General features: G+C 34.4%; 2 protein-coding genes across 3 annotated transcripts; one reads left to right on the top strand and one right to left on the bottom strand.

Moving 5' to 3' along the window:
- Positions 1-383: 383 nt before the first annotated feature.
- LOC138328076 (NEDD4 family-interacting protein 2-like) lies at positions 384-7035 on the bottom strand. The gene is made up of 7 exons (XM_069274686.1): positions 6895-7035; positions 5649-5748; positions 4823-4950; positions 3987-4062; positions 3564-3688; positions 3337-3403; positions 384-2992 (listed from the first exon to the last, which is right to left on the bottom strand). The coding sequence occupies exons 1-7, from the start codon at positions 6919-6921 to the stop codon at positions 2889-2891; spliced, it is 627 nt and encodes a 208-aa protein (XP_069130787.1). The 5' UTR covers positions 6922-7035; the 3' UTR covers positions 384-2888.
- A 2912-nt stretch (positions 7036-9947) lies between these two features.
- Positions 9948-16404, top strand: LOC138328077 (ankyrin repeat and SOCS box protein 2-like). Of its 2 annotated transcripts, none has more exons than XM_069274687.1 (3): positions 9948-10106; positions 12320-12877; positions 13402-16404. In XM_069274687.1, exons 2-3 carry the CDS (start codon positions 12347-12349, stop codon positions 14101-14103), a joined length of 1233 nt encoding a protein of 410 aa, XP_069130788.1. In that variant the 5' UTR covers positions 9948-10106; positions 12320-12346; the 3' UTR covers positions 14104-16404. The 2 variants fall into 2 exon arrangements, with proteins under 2 accessions (XP_069130788.1, XP_069130789.1); XM_069274688.1 differs by lacking the exon at positions 9948-10106 and adding an exon at positions 10217-10284.
- The last annotated feature ends 21 nt before the right edge of the window (positions 16405-16425 follow it).

Below are 16425 nucleotides of genomic sequence, written 5' to 3' on the forward strand. Positions count from 1 at the left end.
AATGCATAAAAATATTTTGGAGCTTTTTGTGCCAGCAAAATCTTTGTTCTCTTCCTGTAATTTTTTATAGTCAATCTATCATTTTTAAATATCATATTAATTTGGTATCTATTAGATTAACTTCCCTTTGTTTCACTGTCGTTACTTATACATTGACACCAAACAAACACACCCCTCCCAATCACATTATATGGACAATGAACAGACCAGTTGTCCAATTCCATTGAAGTGAGCACTAGGCAGAAACAGAAACTACTACTTTTCTACTATGATGTGTCTTGTCCGGGGAACAGATCCCAAAGCCTTCCTCACAGAGGCTCTTGGCTCTAAACGAAAAGTCAGGCGGTGTGAAGCTGAAGTTAAAGGATAAGAAACAAAACTAGTGATGATAAAATTGATTTATTACTCCATGGAAGATCTTGTTGCTAAGGCTTGCTACTGGGATTGTACAGCACAGAAACAAGGAGAAATATCTATGATCACTATATAATTATAGGTACAATAGGAAACAATTAAAGACAAATACATTGTTATATATATAACAGGTATAAAGACTAAATTTAGTAATCATCAAAATAAATTTCATAATTCCAGCTAAATCATTTTGAACTGATTTAGATCAAAAATATATATAACATGAATATAGATATTGAGAAAACCGGGCAAAAAAAATATCAAAATTCTTACTGATTATAAATATTTTTGTATGTGCATGATTAAATTTTGCAAAAGATATTTACTAGAAAAAGTACAATGACACTGAAACGTTTAAACTGAAGTATGTGGAATCAAAAGACAAGATTAATTTACAGTCTGTATCTTGTATGTTCCATCGGAGCATAACAACATTTCCAGTTACTCCAACAATGTTAGAGGTATAAAACGACGAGACACTTTTGATCATAACGTCGTTTCTAACGATCTCGGTATTGCACATCAGAGGTTTCTCAATATCGAGATCTAATATTATTGATTACATTTCCAATGTGTCAAAAGGTGGAAAGTCTAAATATCCTTGTTACTATTGATCAATTTTTTTCACCTGTAATTTATTTTTACAAAGGATTTCCTGATTAAAGTTAATTAGAATAAGCTTGTATCTTTAAATTAAGTATAATGTCTCCTCTGCACACGTACACTGCATGATATTTCCATTCAACTTATAAATCTGTGTATTAAGTAAATTTCCCTGGACAAGTTTTGAAGTGGAAATCACAAAATGTAGTAGCCATTACAGTAAAGAAAGCTGATTATCAGTACCCTGTTTATCAGAAAGATATTCTAATCAGTGACTGTATTCAAACATTACAGACTTATTTCCCTGCATTGATTAATGGTATGAACAACTTCTTAAATTACATGTACAGACTTATCATTTAAAACAACACCTGGTTTATCAAATCTTAAGACATCTGGCACAAATTTCTAACCAGCTGTATTTATATATATATATATACAATTTTTATATATTATAGATACTATAATATATATAAATACTGTTGGTTAGAAATCTGTGTCAGGTCCCTGTGTTTGTCATCAAAGTTACAGGTATTCCATACTCTTATTTATGTATGGATTTTCACTAAGTTTTCTGAGGGTCTTTTATTTTATTTTCTAGCATTCAATTTAGGCTCCATGTGGAGTTGACCTACCTATTAAACCATGAGCACAGTTATCACAACCTTTGTACACCTAATTAAGGACAGAAATATAACAAATATCAATAACAAGTTACTGTAAGCCCTCATATGCATGCTACCAGATTTCCAGAGATATTAAAACTTTCTCTATTTTACCAGTAGTACACCAGCCCCCTTAATATAACAATCCCATACTTGTCCCCTAATCCCTAAAATTCATAGGGATATAATTAATACCAATCTCGACTGACCAACATCTAACAAAAGCATGAAATGCAAAGATGAAATGGGGTAACACATAGCTTAAAAATTTGTGAAAATATTGATTCTGCTACCCAAAAAATAAAAGGATAAATCAAGCAAGCTAACAGAACCACTTGTCCATATATTAAATATTTTAAATATAAAATGTCAAAGGACCTTACTAAATAGTTAATCTGCCGTTAAAGTTGTTTACATAGGACTGAATGCAACAATACAATATTGAAACAAAATATTTCAAATGCTGTCGTCAATTCATACCGCACCTGGGGTGATGATATTTTAGTGTATTTCATATCTATCTCTTTCACCCCTGAGGAAACACTTGGACTATTCTAGATAAAAGACAGGAACAGTCCATCATAAAACTTTAGGAGTGAATTGGTTAATCATAACACAAGTACTTTTTCCATATCTTCACCTTAGTACAGTAAATATTGCACACATAATCATGTTTCATCGATAGATATAAATGTCCTGTCATTAACATAATTAACAGGTTCTTTTTTTTTTTTTAATTTCAATTTTGATATTCAATGCAATATTCGCCTAAGATTGGTCTGAATCTCACAGTTTTATGGACATTCAAAATAATTCTATTTGAAATCTACTATAATTACAAATCTTCATAATCATCAAAAAAATTGTGTATAGGTAAAGGTAAAATGAATCAAATCCACTCACAAATATCCATCATTATTTAACAAAATATGTATATTAGCATGTGATGTGCTGAATGACCTCTTATTTTGTCAAAAATGACCCTAGATGTCACTTGACCTTAAGACCTGGTCCACTTAGAGCTTTTCCTGATCAGAGTTCAAACGATTACTTTTCAACTAATAACTTTCTTTTGGTTTCATATGCAATGAATTTGATGAAAAAAATTACTCTATGATGTAAATATACCACGAGGGTAATATTGAATTACCCAAAGTCATTGATAATCTTGAAAAAAGCTTCGTCTTTCGAGCAACTCTTGTCACCTCACAGAGTGAAGAAATACTGCGAACGAATGTTGTGAGCTAAACGGTTCCACTCATATTTGATCTTAGCGTAGTGTATGGCCCCTCGCAGGAATATCATGAAACCTGAAACATGTACGAGACACAACATGATAAGGTCATTTTCAATATGTTGATTTAGAGATACCATAACAATGTGGGTGAAATACCATTACCATTGGTTAGTCTTACCTTTAGGTGGCAATGACCTCATACATATGAATTTTGACATCGTTTTTGTGATGTGACAATCATCAGAAGATTGGTCTAATCAACAGTAAATTGTATTTCGCCAACATCATTTTGGTATCTTGAAACACACAAATTACAGCAAAGCAAGTTATTTTTTGAAGGTTAAAAATTTTCCAGATTTGAACCTAAAATAGAATATTATACTTCTAGCATTTCAAAACAAGTGTTGAGTTACTCACCACAGAGTATGAGGAGCCACCATATCCATGAGTCACTCTCGGCATAGCCAGACGCCCAATCATTTTGCTGAAAAGAGAAAACTTCAATGTCTAAGAACACGAATTAGACATTTTGCTCAGAAGCATTTGATGTCACCATCAAAACCCACCCACAAGGATAGTTACCTCTGTAATATACAAATATGAAATAAAAAACAAAGCATGGATACAGGATTATATGTACTTACCTTGACGATGGCAACCCACTTCACGATCGAAAGTCCTAGTCCGGAGAGTGCGCCACATCGTCCAGCAATCGTAGTAAACACACAGATAGAGAATAGGAATCCGATCCAGTTAAAGAAGAATGCAACTAAAATGTAATTATTTCAAAATTAATTTTGCTTGTTGTTAATGGGGGAGGGGGAATGAGACCTAAGAGAACCTTTGATGTATCCTCATCTGGCTCCAATTTCTCAAACAAAAGTGTAGATTTCAGTCAAAATTTAAATTTTACTCGTTATAAACTTATGTCATTTTTCTTCTTTTTACTTCAGTCATTTTTTTACTTAAATTTGTTTCAAGAAATTTGGGCCTGGTGTATCCAATGCTAGTGTGTTTTACACAAGCGAGTTTGACTTCCATAGTACTTATGACTTTCTAGCACTCACCAACAAACGCACAAAGAAACATGCCATCTGTCCCAAGGGAGGTTACTCTAAGCATATGCCGGCTGTGTTCCATATCCTAAAACAAATTTTACATAATAAATACAAAACTATCTGTCACCAGGCACATTATGCATAAGACATCTTGAAACAAATCTCTAAACAAGGAATTTACATAAAACAAACATTAAATCATTGCTAAATCTCCAGATACTGTCATATACGATAGAAACTAGGAATGATTTTAAGACATTAATGCCCTAACTCCTATCTATCTATCTATCAGAAGGGGAATCATCAGGACTTGAGTAAATCTGCAAGTCTCACTTAAATTTTCTTTGATAGAGATGTGTAAATCGTAATAAGTATGAACTGGGTCTTTATCAAAATGACAAAAACGGTGTAAAAACTTTTTGACAATTACCGATAATTCATTTTTTGTATAAGGAATGATAGGGTTTGTGTAGGTGGTTTTATAGACAAAATAAAGAAATAAAGTGTAGCTACTTGTTCCCATCCCTGAAGTTACAAGTACATGTTTGGGAATCTCTTGACTATAAGTGATCCTAATTAAAGTCCAGAGTTTAGAATTTACTTCATTTCTGAGCCGACATGAAATAATAAATATTGGTATTTTAAGTGAATAGTCGGGCGATGATACCAGTCTTTATGTGTTTGTTGGCCTTCCAAAAGTACTTATATATCAAAACGACAGTTGAGTTCTGCTTACATCGTCAAGTTTTGACCAATGAAATTATGGAAAAGCCCCGTGTAAATTTAGTATAGTTCTAAAAATAAATTTGGCCCTAAACCTTACAGAAAATACCATGCATACATACCTCCTGGTTCTGGCTCTCGACATCCTGTTGTCTTTCTGCCTCTGCAGCTTTTGACCTCTCTGCTTCCTCATAAGTAGGTAAAGTTGTCGCTTCATCATATGTTGGAAGTTTTGTGCCGTACATATGTTCTGAAAAACACATAAAATGTATACTGAATCTTAAAACAGCCTTAGTAGGTCTGCAGTGCATCATTCACCTCCAGAAATCACTGTTACTACAAAACCAACTTATTTACGAAGCAACTTTATTTGGTGTTTTCATGCCTAACAAAGTTTTCGCTGCAATCTAACTTTGAGATTGAGAGTCATGAGGTTCTACTCTACCTATGCCTGACATCTTTTGGTGACTATTTATTTTTCTGATTTCTACTTGCGAGCAAAATACATGAATTTTAGTCACAAGTGAAAATTAGTTGGTTTATATCAAATATTAGTTTTAGTTATAAACTAATTAAATATAAAGCCAGAACAAAAATAAATCTATGTTTAGACAACTGAGATGCACATGATGTACATGATTCAGGGAATGGGATGACTGGTTCATCCGTTGTCAGTATCATGACCGGTGGGGGTGTTTTGCTTGGTATCTTCAGTGGCATACTTCAGTGATCATTATATATATAAAGCACTATGAATAGGACAAGAGCTCGGCTTTACAAGAAGACACCACAAATATTCTGCAGCCTCCCAGAATGGGCAACACATCGCATGCATGAGAGACTGTCGTTACATGACCCAGCTAGCTGATAATAAGACATAAATTTAATCAAACAAACAAACACGTGAAATGCCTAAAATTGCAAATACAACAACTTAATAATAGTTACCAGGTTCCTCACTAGAAGGCGCTGGTGGTTGTTCCACAGGGGGAAGCACCATAGCAACAGCTAAAGGTTGAGCAGGAACATCATCTTCTTCGCTAGTCAACTGGAAAGAAACAACATACCATATAACAATATTCATTAGCTTGATAGAATTAGGCTCTGTAAATCTGTAAACTTTTATCAGTTCTTATATAAAGAAACTTACAATTGTATTAGAGTTAACAACATGTTGCATACAGTCATGATCAGTCAAACAATCATGAGACTTCAGACATCACCCCCAGACCCCCAACCCCTAATAAGGACTCTAGGGACATATACTTGCAATTGTGTGAAGAGATATGTATCTTTATATAACTAGTATTTACAGAAATATATATACAATTACTACATATATATATGTGTGTAACAGTGGTATTTACAGGTAATTAACATATGATTGCAAAATTAAACAACAAAACAAATTATAAAACAATAAATGATTATACTTTTAATTATTACTACAGAATACCAAAATTATACGTATATGTGTACATGTACATTTATTTAAAAGCATTGATTTGTTAACATACTGATAGGATTTCATTCAGAATTATTTCTCCCTTGAACCAAGAATGCATGTTCATGTACACAGAGTATTCACTATTCAATAGACCCCCCCCCCCCCCCCCCCCCGGTTTAAGTTTGTTGGTAAATGTAACTTTATCATACCTAACCAGAAACATATATATCGTTCTAATATATGTTTCTATTTCAAATCTTGATTTTTAATAGTAATTTGACCATAGAATATTAAGATACATTATAGGCCTAACATAAAAATATATATCCCAAAGCACCTGTGATCATGAATCGAATAATGTATATGATATATCTAACACTAGCCACTCTACTGTATCACAATACAAAATTCAATGTAGATTAGGCCTAATCTGAAATTTTAATAATCTGATTACTGCAATAATTCTAACAGGATTTCTCATAATTTGTAAGTGTCATATAACACAATATACGGAGCTTTTAAACGGTATCAGTATGTCCACTGGCTTTGTAAACAATGCTGAAATGTCTTAGCAACTGCTGAATAAATCTTCCTTTTAACAAAATCGTCAACAAAAACATGGCTGACAGCTGATCATTATGACAGCTTCGACAACGAACTGGATATTTAATTACCGAAACATGGAATATACAACATCATCTGTGTGTTGATATCGTTCACAAACGTCAAAAAACTTCCTTTACTTACAACTTGATATCTAATCGGTCTGTCCATTGCTATTTATCGCCAAAGTCCCCTTTTCAGCCTTTCGTCCATTCACTTCTCGATATCCGGTCGCACTTAAATAACAAATCAATGGACGTACGATCCGGAAATGTCAAGGGAGATAATTCCCATTGCGTTAAAAATACATCGTGCACTGGTTTTGGAAAAGTACAATGTCCTACCCCAGGTTATTATATTTTTATGAAACCAGAAACAGACGCCTGTGCACTAAACGACCTCGTTATACCAGAAACATATAGACTATTATAGATATTTCTGATCATATGACCTTTGTGTCTGTTTCAATTTATTATGTCTTTTGGACAGAGATTTTGTTCCTTCTCAGTTACTGTATGTTTTTCATCTTTCATATGTACATTTGTATGTCAATGTCTTTTTGTAGTCAAAGGTTTTGTTTTGTTTTTGTTGTGTTATTTTTTTACAATTAATTATGAGCTGTTTTCAAGTTCTGCCAAAAATAAGAAATATTGATATTTTTATTATATTTTTAATAGCACTTTACGAACATCAGTCTCAATCAGAAAAAAGACGCACTTGACAAAATAAACCAATCACTGAACATCACATTTATCATTCTTTACACCAACAAATTATATTGCTAATATCGCTGAGCATGAGATAGCTCTAATTTCCAAGTTTACTTTTTGACAGACTCTTGAATCTAGCGACAGTGATAGTAACCCATGAATGTCATCCTCGGTGTACCACGATTTAGTACATACCGTGACAGAATACAGGTTCTGATTGACTACACACATGCATGGGTACTAGGCTGTATATATTTGTTCGGGGAAGCGGGCACTTTGTAAGTGGCGCGAGATTGAACGTGAATCTATTATGACGTCACTATTAATTGACGTCTTTATAACGCTGAGCTTTGATCAAACGTCAAGATAGCAGACTGGATGTGATGTATGGGGATAGAAACAAATGTCGTTTTTCTATAAAAGAGTTTTTTTTTTGCGTTCTCTATGTTAACAGTGTACATGTAGCTTTATTTCGGTGTTTTGCCGTCGGCGCAGTCACCTAACGCACGGTAAATTAGGACGAAGGCCGGAAGCATAAGACGACCAGCGTTATGAAATTAACATTGGATTTGATTGAATTATATTGTTTAGGAGATGATTATGAATGTAGTTAATAGTATTTATGGTAAATTTATACCTTTTGCGACTCTAAAAATTTCAATCAAGTTATACATTCCCATTTTAAAGGGACAATTCAGTCAAAGAGAGCATTAAGATTTGTACACATATCGGGAAAAAAACCCAGTTCTAATGGAAATTAGATCAGCCGGTTTTACTGTAATATGCCAGAAAAGCCCATGGTGGTGAAATGCGTATGAAACGTTCAAATTCGCTTGCTGTCCGCCATTACACGTTGTGGTCGAAACATCTTGTATGCCGAACCCTGTCCATTGCACGTAGAGCAATGAAACTTTTGTCTAGAACTGCTCAAATCGCTCTGACAGTAGTGTGTTTACCTTACTAGGTGAATTTTCTTGCCTAAAAAATCAGTTTATCACCTCCTCAGTTGTTATGAAATTCATTTGTTTGACGTGTGTGTCTTTGTCTCTGGTATGTACAACGGTATCAATTAAAATACTAAACAATGACGTGGAATTTGTCAATATTTTATGCTCTATGTTTCATAAGAAATGTAGAATAATACATTTATGCCATATTTTGCTTCTGATTATGTAAAATTTTTAGCCTGAGTGAATTTTCCATTTACCAATGCTTCTTCTTATTTATGTACTTTTGAAGTAGGAGTGTCTCAAGGCTCGATTTTGGGACCTTTATTATTTCTTGTTATCCCCCGCGAAACGCGTTTGCGGGGGATATAGTTTTGGGCTCGTCAACTTTAGTCAAAAATACCAAATTACTGTTTCTTTTATTTCCGGGCTATAACTCCAAAACCATTGAACACAGTTCCATGAAACTGTCTGTATATATCAGTCAAGTATCCTAATTTGCGTAGGGGATGTGGATGTGGCGCAGTGGTAGAAGGCAAATGCTTGGTTTGGCTAGACGATTTGGTACCATAGATCGTGAGTTCGAGGCCCGGATAGGGCACGAGTCAATAAATTGCCATGCTTTGTTAAATTGTGTTTCTTTGATATTTAATTTGCATATTACGGAGATATCTGCACTTGCGGGTATGTATTGATTGTGACGTCATGTGTCATACGTTTCGGAGAAAACGACGTGATTTGCGCTCACAAAATATTGACGTAACAATCGATACCTACCCGCAAGGGAGCTTACTCTGTAATATGCAAAGACGGGATACTAGTAGCTGTGCCTTCAATTTTCGGAATTCTGTTACCATGGAAACTCAGTCAAAAATACCAAATTGCAGTTTCTTTCTAGTACATGCTGATATTTTTTTTCTTCAGTTTTACAATACCCGCGATATTCATTTAAAGTACTTTGACCTTGATGTATTTGGGTTTTTATACACACGGGGGGGGGGGGGGGGGGGGGGGGGGGGGGGGGGGGGGGCGGGGGGAACTTCATGTTAACGAAAATTAAAATTTATTTTAAAAAGAGATGCTCTACTCCGTATTTACAAATCTTTTATTTTACCCATTTTAGAATATGCATGCGAGCTTTGGGATGGGTGTTTGGTACGGCAACAAGTATTACTGGTTTACCTTTGTGTAACTGTTTCAGTTTTATATTAGGAAAGTGCATTGAGACAGTTTCTGAGAGACGCAAAAGAAGAAAACTTTGTTTAGTCTACAAAATCGAAAATATTGAGATGTTGACCACAGGGATCTGAGAATTAGTTATAGATTATATAATTAAGACAATTTTTAGACATTTTGGAGCTATAGATTAAAAAACCCGATAAAAATCATACTCTACATGGTACTAAACTACTATGATTTTTATCCTTTTTTTTAAATCAGGAGTTCTAAAACGTTTAAACAATATAAAAAATGTTTAAACTATTCATAGCGCACAATCGGGATCATTCGTGAACCTTCGGCATTTTCCGCAATAAACAGATAAAAACACTGAAGAGTTCCACAATTTGACAACAGGAAGTTGTGATTTGCATGTGCTTTCTGCATGAAACGAAACTCGGTTAGACGATATAGGTCGTCTGCAATCCGAAGTCAATAGTCTCTCTCTTGCCGTTCGATTCACACAAGGTTAAACTTAAGTGTGAGTATACTTATTTGTATTAATTTATTATTTTAGAATTTATTGAACAATTCCCTTACAATGGGAATATGCAGTTTGTTATCATGAAACAGGATTCGGTAACCCTGACCTAATTTACGTGTGGCGTGAGTTCACAGTTCTGTTATTTTTTGGAGGCATGATTAATTTTGTATGCAAGGTTGTTTTTTCCACATGTTTTTTTCTGTGTTTTTTCTAGCAGAACATGTTGCAATTGTTTGTGTAATTTGCATTGAAACATTTCATTTAAACGTAGGTACAGTACATTGAATATTATTATGTTTACTAAAATTTTGTTAATTTTGCATGCACCGAGACATGGTTACATAATGAACATACTAACTACGCATCTGGTCATGTAACAGATAGATGCTCAAGTCTAACATCGGCATATCACTGTGAATAAATCTAAATTTGGCGTTTTTATACAGTGTATTTATAAAGCTTAGACTGGTAATTTTATTAAAATGAAATGTATATTAATTAATAACACACAAATACATTTAAATGTAGGGGCCATGTTACTCCCATAACATGAGAGTTGACTGGTCAGCCGTTTTTTTTATCGGACATTACTTTGTTAGACAAGGTGTAATGTTTCAAAAGTGTCTCCTTGTGCTCAACTTCGCTAGCCAAGGGTATAAGGTATAAGCCGATACTCTACTTTTACCCTTGGCATATCTGACTTCAGAACGGGTAGTCCCGCACTGCGCCACCTGCTGGATCACCGCAGTTGCGCCCCTTCGTTTTACGTAATAAGCAACCAATTAAAAAGCTCGTATCATTGTTGTATGATTGAAAAAATGGCAGCGCCCTATGAAACACGCGTGTTGTTTGCGACAGATTCAAAATACCAAAGATGAACATGTGTGTGAGTCATTTGTTTATTAGTGAGTGAGTTCGGACACCAGTTTTTGCGTTTCATGCAGAAGTTCTGCAGTGTCCAATTTTGTAACGAGATCGTAGTATATCTTTTAATTGTTTAATTTGTGAAACATAAACCACGCACATACTTTCCAATCTGTTTAGAGAGCAACGTCTCCAAGACGTTCATTTTGCTGGTATAAAACATCTAATTGATTAAATAGATAGTAATATAACTTCGCTAGAAGTTGATGTTGACAGTCATGTCTGATGCCTCATTATACAAATGTAGGTCACTATACTACCGCTTCAGTTCAGTTTTGTTGACAAATCAAAGCTGTGTTTTCATTGGTCGCCTGAACCTAGCCGCATCCAATCAGAATTTGAAAGCAAAAACACCTGTTCTGAAGTGAGATATGCCAAGGGTAGTAGGAAGAGAATCGGACTTAATACCCTTGGCTAGCGAAGTTGCCTTGTGCTATACCTCTAACATTGTTGGAGTAGGGCCATGTTAGCCTGGAGATTAATAAAAAAATTACTTGTAAGTGATCGAGATTAGGTTATCTCAGTCGAGGGCTAAGATTTTGTAACATAATCCCAATTGAGGCGTTAGCCAAGGTTGGGATATTACAAAATCTTAGCCTGAGACATCTGATCTTGATACCTTACCGGTAACAGGTTTTTTCCTCAAACCTCTAAGATATGATAAAACCATCTATAAATGCGTTCACTATAAATTTATCCCGTCTTGGGCCTCCTGGTTCAAAGCCGATTGACCATTTCATATACACTTCAAATTTAGTCATTCCGTGTAAAACTATTGTTCGGTTATATAAAAAAGACCAATGATCAATCGGTACATAACATTTTAATATTTAAAACAACAACCAAGCAATGCATGATAAATGACTGAATGTACACCTTTCTAATAACATTGATTGTCTGAAGCTTGTGACATCACGGATTCGAGAGTGTGACGTCACATGTGTGGACTGTTAGATGAAAGGCGTAAAATTCCTCCAAAAATTGCATAAAGGTACCATACAGATTGACGTTATATTCACCTCAGGACTGTCTCATAGAAAAACTGAAGGCAATTCAAGAGAAAAAAATTTGACCTATCACAGGCTTGCAAATACTTCTTTTGAAGACTTCAAAGAGAGCAACTTACACATGCACCTACGGAAACATTTGAACATGCTAGCTATAATAATTATCAATTTCTCTAGACCTTATTGACGGATGTAATTGAATTTACTGTACATTATTTTGTAACTTAAGATGAAACATTTAAGATTATTTTAATGTGATACATGCTTGTGTGTTTGCAGATGACCCCTTTTGTGACTTGAGAGGATATGGCAACATGTGATGGATCAGAGACCGGGTTCGAGTCGCTAGACTGTCCCGGTCTGATGCCTGATGACACGAGTAGCCTGACGCCCTTGAGTCAGGCCTGTAAACAAGGCAATGTAGAGCTGGTGAAACTGTTAGTGCGGGATGGAGTAGATATTGGTGCTTCAGGAAATGATGGCAAGACAGCTCTCCATTACACTTGTGAAGGAGGGGATAAAATAATAGATGGAAATGACGACGATAAGACACATGAGTATTTACAAATTCTACAGTTTTTGTTGGACAGTGGTGCAAATGTTGATTGGAAGGACAATATGGGTCGGACAGCTTTGTTCACGGCCTGTGAGGCAGATGATCTAGATATGGTGATGCTGTTGGTGCAGCATCAGTGTGATGTCAATATCCAGACTGTTGATGGGGATTGTCCAATCAGAGTTACGTGTCGAAATGCTAAATTCTGGACTCATCGTCCGGGATCCAGCAATCTAGGTCAGAGTGATCCTAGCCATTTCCCTCCGATACAAATCACAAAGGTTTGTTTATACTGCTTCAGAGGAAAACTATAAGCAATACTATACATAAAAACAAACGTATTCTGGTACAATCAAATTTTAGCACAAACTTTCAATCAAATATGATCATATTAGTGCATTGAGATATTTGTATGTGCATTCATAATAATTGCTTAACTAACTATCGACAGAAAAAAATGAATATGATATAAGCAGAATGATCATATATTTACATGTCTGATTTGAAAAGGGCTAAAATGTGATTTAATACAACTGAAATACAGAATGTACATTTACTATAGTTTTTATAATGCAGTTATTTCCTATCTAACTTCATACAGGTGTAATTGATTTATAATTTAAGGGTGGAGATCTACAGTTTGGTGTACTAGTTTTTGTGATATGATTATTTCATGTCTAGTATGTATAACTGTACATACATGTGCATGATATCACTGTATATATAATTTACTTCCCAAGTGTGAAATTAGAATTTTTTTCTTTCATCCTATTTTAATTTATTTGGTAAATATATTTCACTACAGGTCCTGCTGCAGGCCAATGCAGACATCACCAAAGCAACTCTGTTGCCAACTGCTGTGCAATACAAAGATGCCGAGCTGATACGAGAACTATTAGACCTTGGCATGGATATCAATATGCTAGACGATAATCAATGTACACCTCTGGGGGCAGCCTGCTCCTCGGTCAATGTGCCATGTAACATTGTCAAACTTCTTTTGGAGAAAGGCGCTGATGTGAATAAAGGTGGTGGATGGAGGAAGCAAAAACCGCTTATCTTCGCTTATGTTCACAACTCTGTGGAGAAGATACGCTTGCTCCTGTCATATGGAGCGTCCCTTACACCCGAGGAAATGACAGAACTGGTATCATTAAGCTTTTCAAAATCCATTCTGGAAAACCCAGAAGTGATTGGTCCTTACAGCAAAGAGTTGATGTCCTGGCGTCTCTTATTGGCTGCTGGATTTCAACCTTCAGGTCAAAGTGCACAGCTGACATACAAGATGCAGCAGCTGAACATTTGTAGTAGTTATGACAAGATATCACCATGGATTCAGAGCATGCTCTACCCGTTGTATTCCTTAAAGGAAATTTGTCGTATTTCAATCAGAAACACCATACCCGCCAGTATTGATGATAATATTAAGAAAATGTTGCTTCCTAAATCCTTAAAAGACTTTCTTTTGTTCAATGAATTTGCCATTGTTGAAACCCCGACAAAGTAGATTTAGTAGAGTAGGGATGAGTTAGTCCTAAAGAGGCTAATTGTCTTTGATGGCTGGAGGTCTGATGCAAAACTACAAAACTTTTATAATAAGGCCTAAAATTATTTGATTATTAAAAGAAAATCTTAAACAAAGTTACAGAACCATATGATTTTTGTGAAGCATAATGGTACATTGTAGATAATTGCATTCAAGATTCTGAATCAATAAGGAATTTCAATTCTATTATTCTTGTGTTGGGCAGCTGGATCCTTAATTAATGTTAGGCCTAAGGAAATAATATTTGTGTCCCTTGATTTGAAATTAAGACTTAATCTAACCTGATGGATTTGATTCCTAGAGTAATCTTGGTATCTCCAATATAGACAAAATATATAGATACAATATGTAGATACAATATGTACACTTATAGTTAGTGTTTTTTTCATTTATGAGCGACTTGATGAAAAATTTATGGGTAGGCACCAATTCTTAAATGTCAGTCCAGTTACTGACAACACTAGAAAAAAGTTGCATGGCCTAAATGAAATTCTTTAAAACATGATTAATTTTGATAAAGTCTTCTAAAAAGCCATATTAATCTGTAGACACAAGATACGTTCAGATGTTCAGGAAAAGAGGGATTCTTTTTTGCCTTGTTTTGCATTGGATATTTTTTTGCCAATTTTGTGAGTAAATTAATTTCCTTTTCGCTTGAATTTATATAATTGATTCATTATCTGTTACATAGATGCAGGCATACAATATCGTACATATTGCCAGAGTGAACTATATATATTATAATTTGGAACTAGTCCATCTACACACTCTCTATATAGTTGGTACCAGATTGACCTTGACCCCAATGTTTGTGAGTCCCTGGCCTTGACCTTCAGTGTTTAGAATCAAGTTTGACACTATTCAAGCCATGTTTAGACCCCATATTGACCTTGCAATTGATTGTTATGTTTAAATTTAGACTCCAGTTGTCTGCCCTTGATTCTTAAGAGTGTAGATTGATTTTGACCTCTTATTTAAACTTCACATTGACTTTGACCCTTATGTTTAGACTTCAGATTGGTGTTGACCCTTGACCTTGACCCTCATGTTTAGATTGACCTTGACTCTCCAGATATAAATTAAATGTGTATGTATATCATGGCCTGGACTCTCCTTTATATAAAACATAACTTTTGTTTTGGACTTCTTAAAAAATGTGTTCATTTCACAATGTTTATACTGCAATCAATTCAATAATTATTTACCTGTGTGTGTATATATTGTATATAAATGTAGTACCCAGTGAATATTTGTACTTATTGAAGAGAATTTTCACTTTGTGATATAAAGCTTTAATTTGTAATGTAAATTGATTAAATATCAAATGTATTTGTCATGTCAGTTATTCTAAGAATGACTAAAGAAATCTATGATTATATACCAAGTATATATATTATTCATTATTGTAAATTTATTTTAGTGAATGTGCTGTACTTGTGTCTTTCAAAAAAAGGCCAATTTTATGTTGTGTGGGTTATAAGTTAAATACCAGATAAAACATGTACTGACACCGGTGGAATTATTTTAAAAAAACATTTTTGCTGTTTTTTGCATTAAATGTATCAAAAGGAGTTCATAGAGGACATTCAGTGAATGCGCCAAAACTGGTTTGAAAGTTGCATACTGTAAACGGTAAGTGATAACCTGAAGCTTGTTTTTATGGTTTTAGGTGTTCATATATATTCCAAGTCCAGCTTTAAATCATGCATTTTTTCTCGTTATTATCAGACGTGTGTATGTTATAATCTCTGATGTTTAAAAACTGAAAAACTATAGATTTATACCTCGAAAAGGCAAGTATTGCAGTAACTATTTTGGCGACATTTTGCAATGGTTCAAAAACAAATTTTCACCATAAACAAAATGGATTCACAATAATATTTATGAGATAAAATGATGGCATCTTAGAAAGTATTTAGAGGGTAAGTGATTGTATTGAGAAATACCTAGCTTGGTTTGCTGTTGATTTTTCAATATTTATATAATGACTGCAGTAATGAAGTAAAAATTCATTAACTTATACAGCTTTGCCATGATGTAGTAAGTAAGAGATTTCGATATCTAGGTGGGAGGTGGTAGATTACTCTTAAGATGAAAATCAATAGAGTTCACATGTAAGGTATAACCAGGTATATGGTATGTAACATTCTGATGCAGTTAATTATTGATGAGCCAAACTGTTTACATAAAAGATGTTTGTATGCATAACAAATGTGTATCAAGTACTAGAATGTTATATGCATAATACAGACTGAGACAATATTGAATACTAGAATGTTATAT

Source organism: Argopecten irradians, chromosome 7 (genome assembly GCF_041381155.1).
Source record: "Argopecten irradians isolate NY chromosome 7, Ai_NY, whole genome shotgun sequence".
In the NCBI taxonomy this organism is placed as follows: domain Eukaryota; kingdom Metazoa; phylum Mollusca; class Bivalvia; order Pectinida; family Pectinidae; genus Argopecten; species Argopecten irradians.

Excerpts from the sequence above, each read along its gene's own strand:
- LOC138328076 (XM_069274686.1), bottom strand. The coding sequence starts at position 6,921 with ATGGACAGACCGATTAGATATCAAGTT. Across the intron at positions 3,404-3,563 it reads AGTGGGTTGCCATCGTCAAG|CAAAATGATTGGGCGTCTGG; the intron begins GTAAGTACATAT and ends TTCTCTTTTCAG. Across the intron at positions 2,993-3,336 it reads GTGGCTCCTCATACTCTGTG|GTTTCATGATATTCCTGCGA; the intron begins GTGAGTAACTCA and ends TACATGTTTCAG.
- LOC138328077 (XM_069274687.1), top strand. The coding sequence starts at position 12,347 with ATGGCAACATGTGATGGATCAGAGACCGGGTTCGAGTCGCTAGACTGT. Across the intron at positions 12,878-13,401 it reads CTCCGATACAAATCACAAAG|GTCCTGCTGCAGGCCAATGC; the intron begins GTTTGTTTATAC and ends ATTTCACTACAG.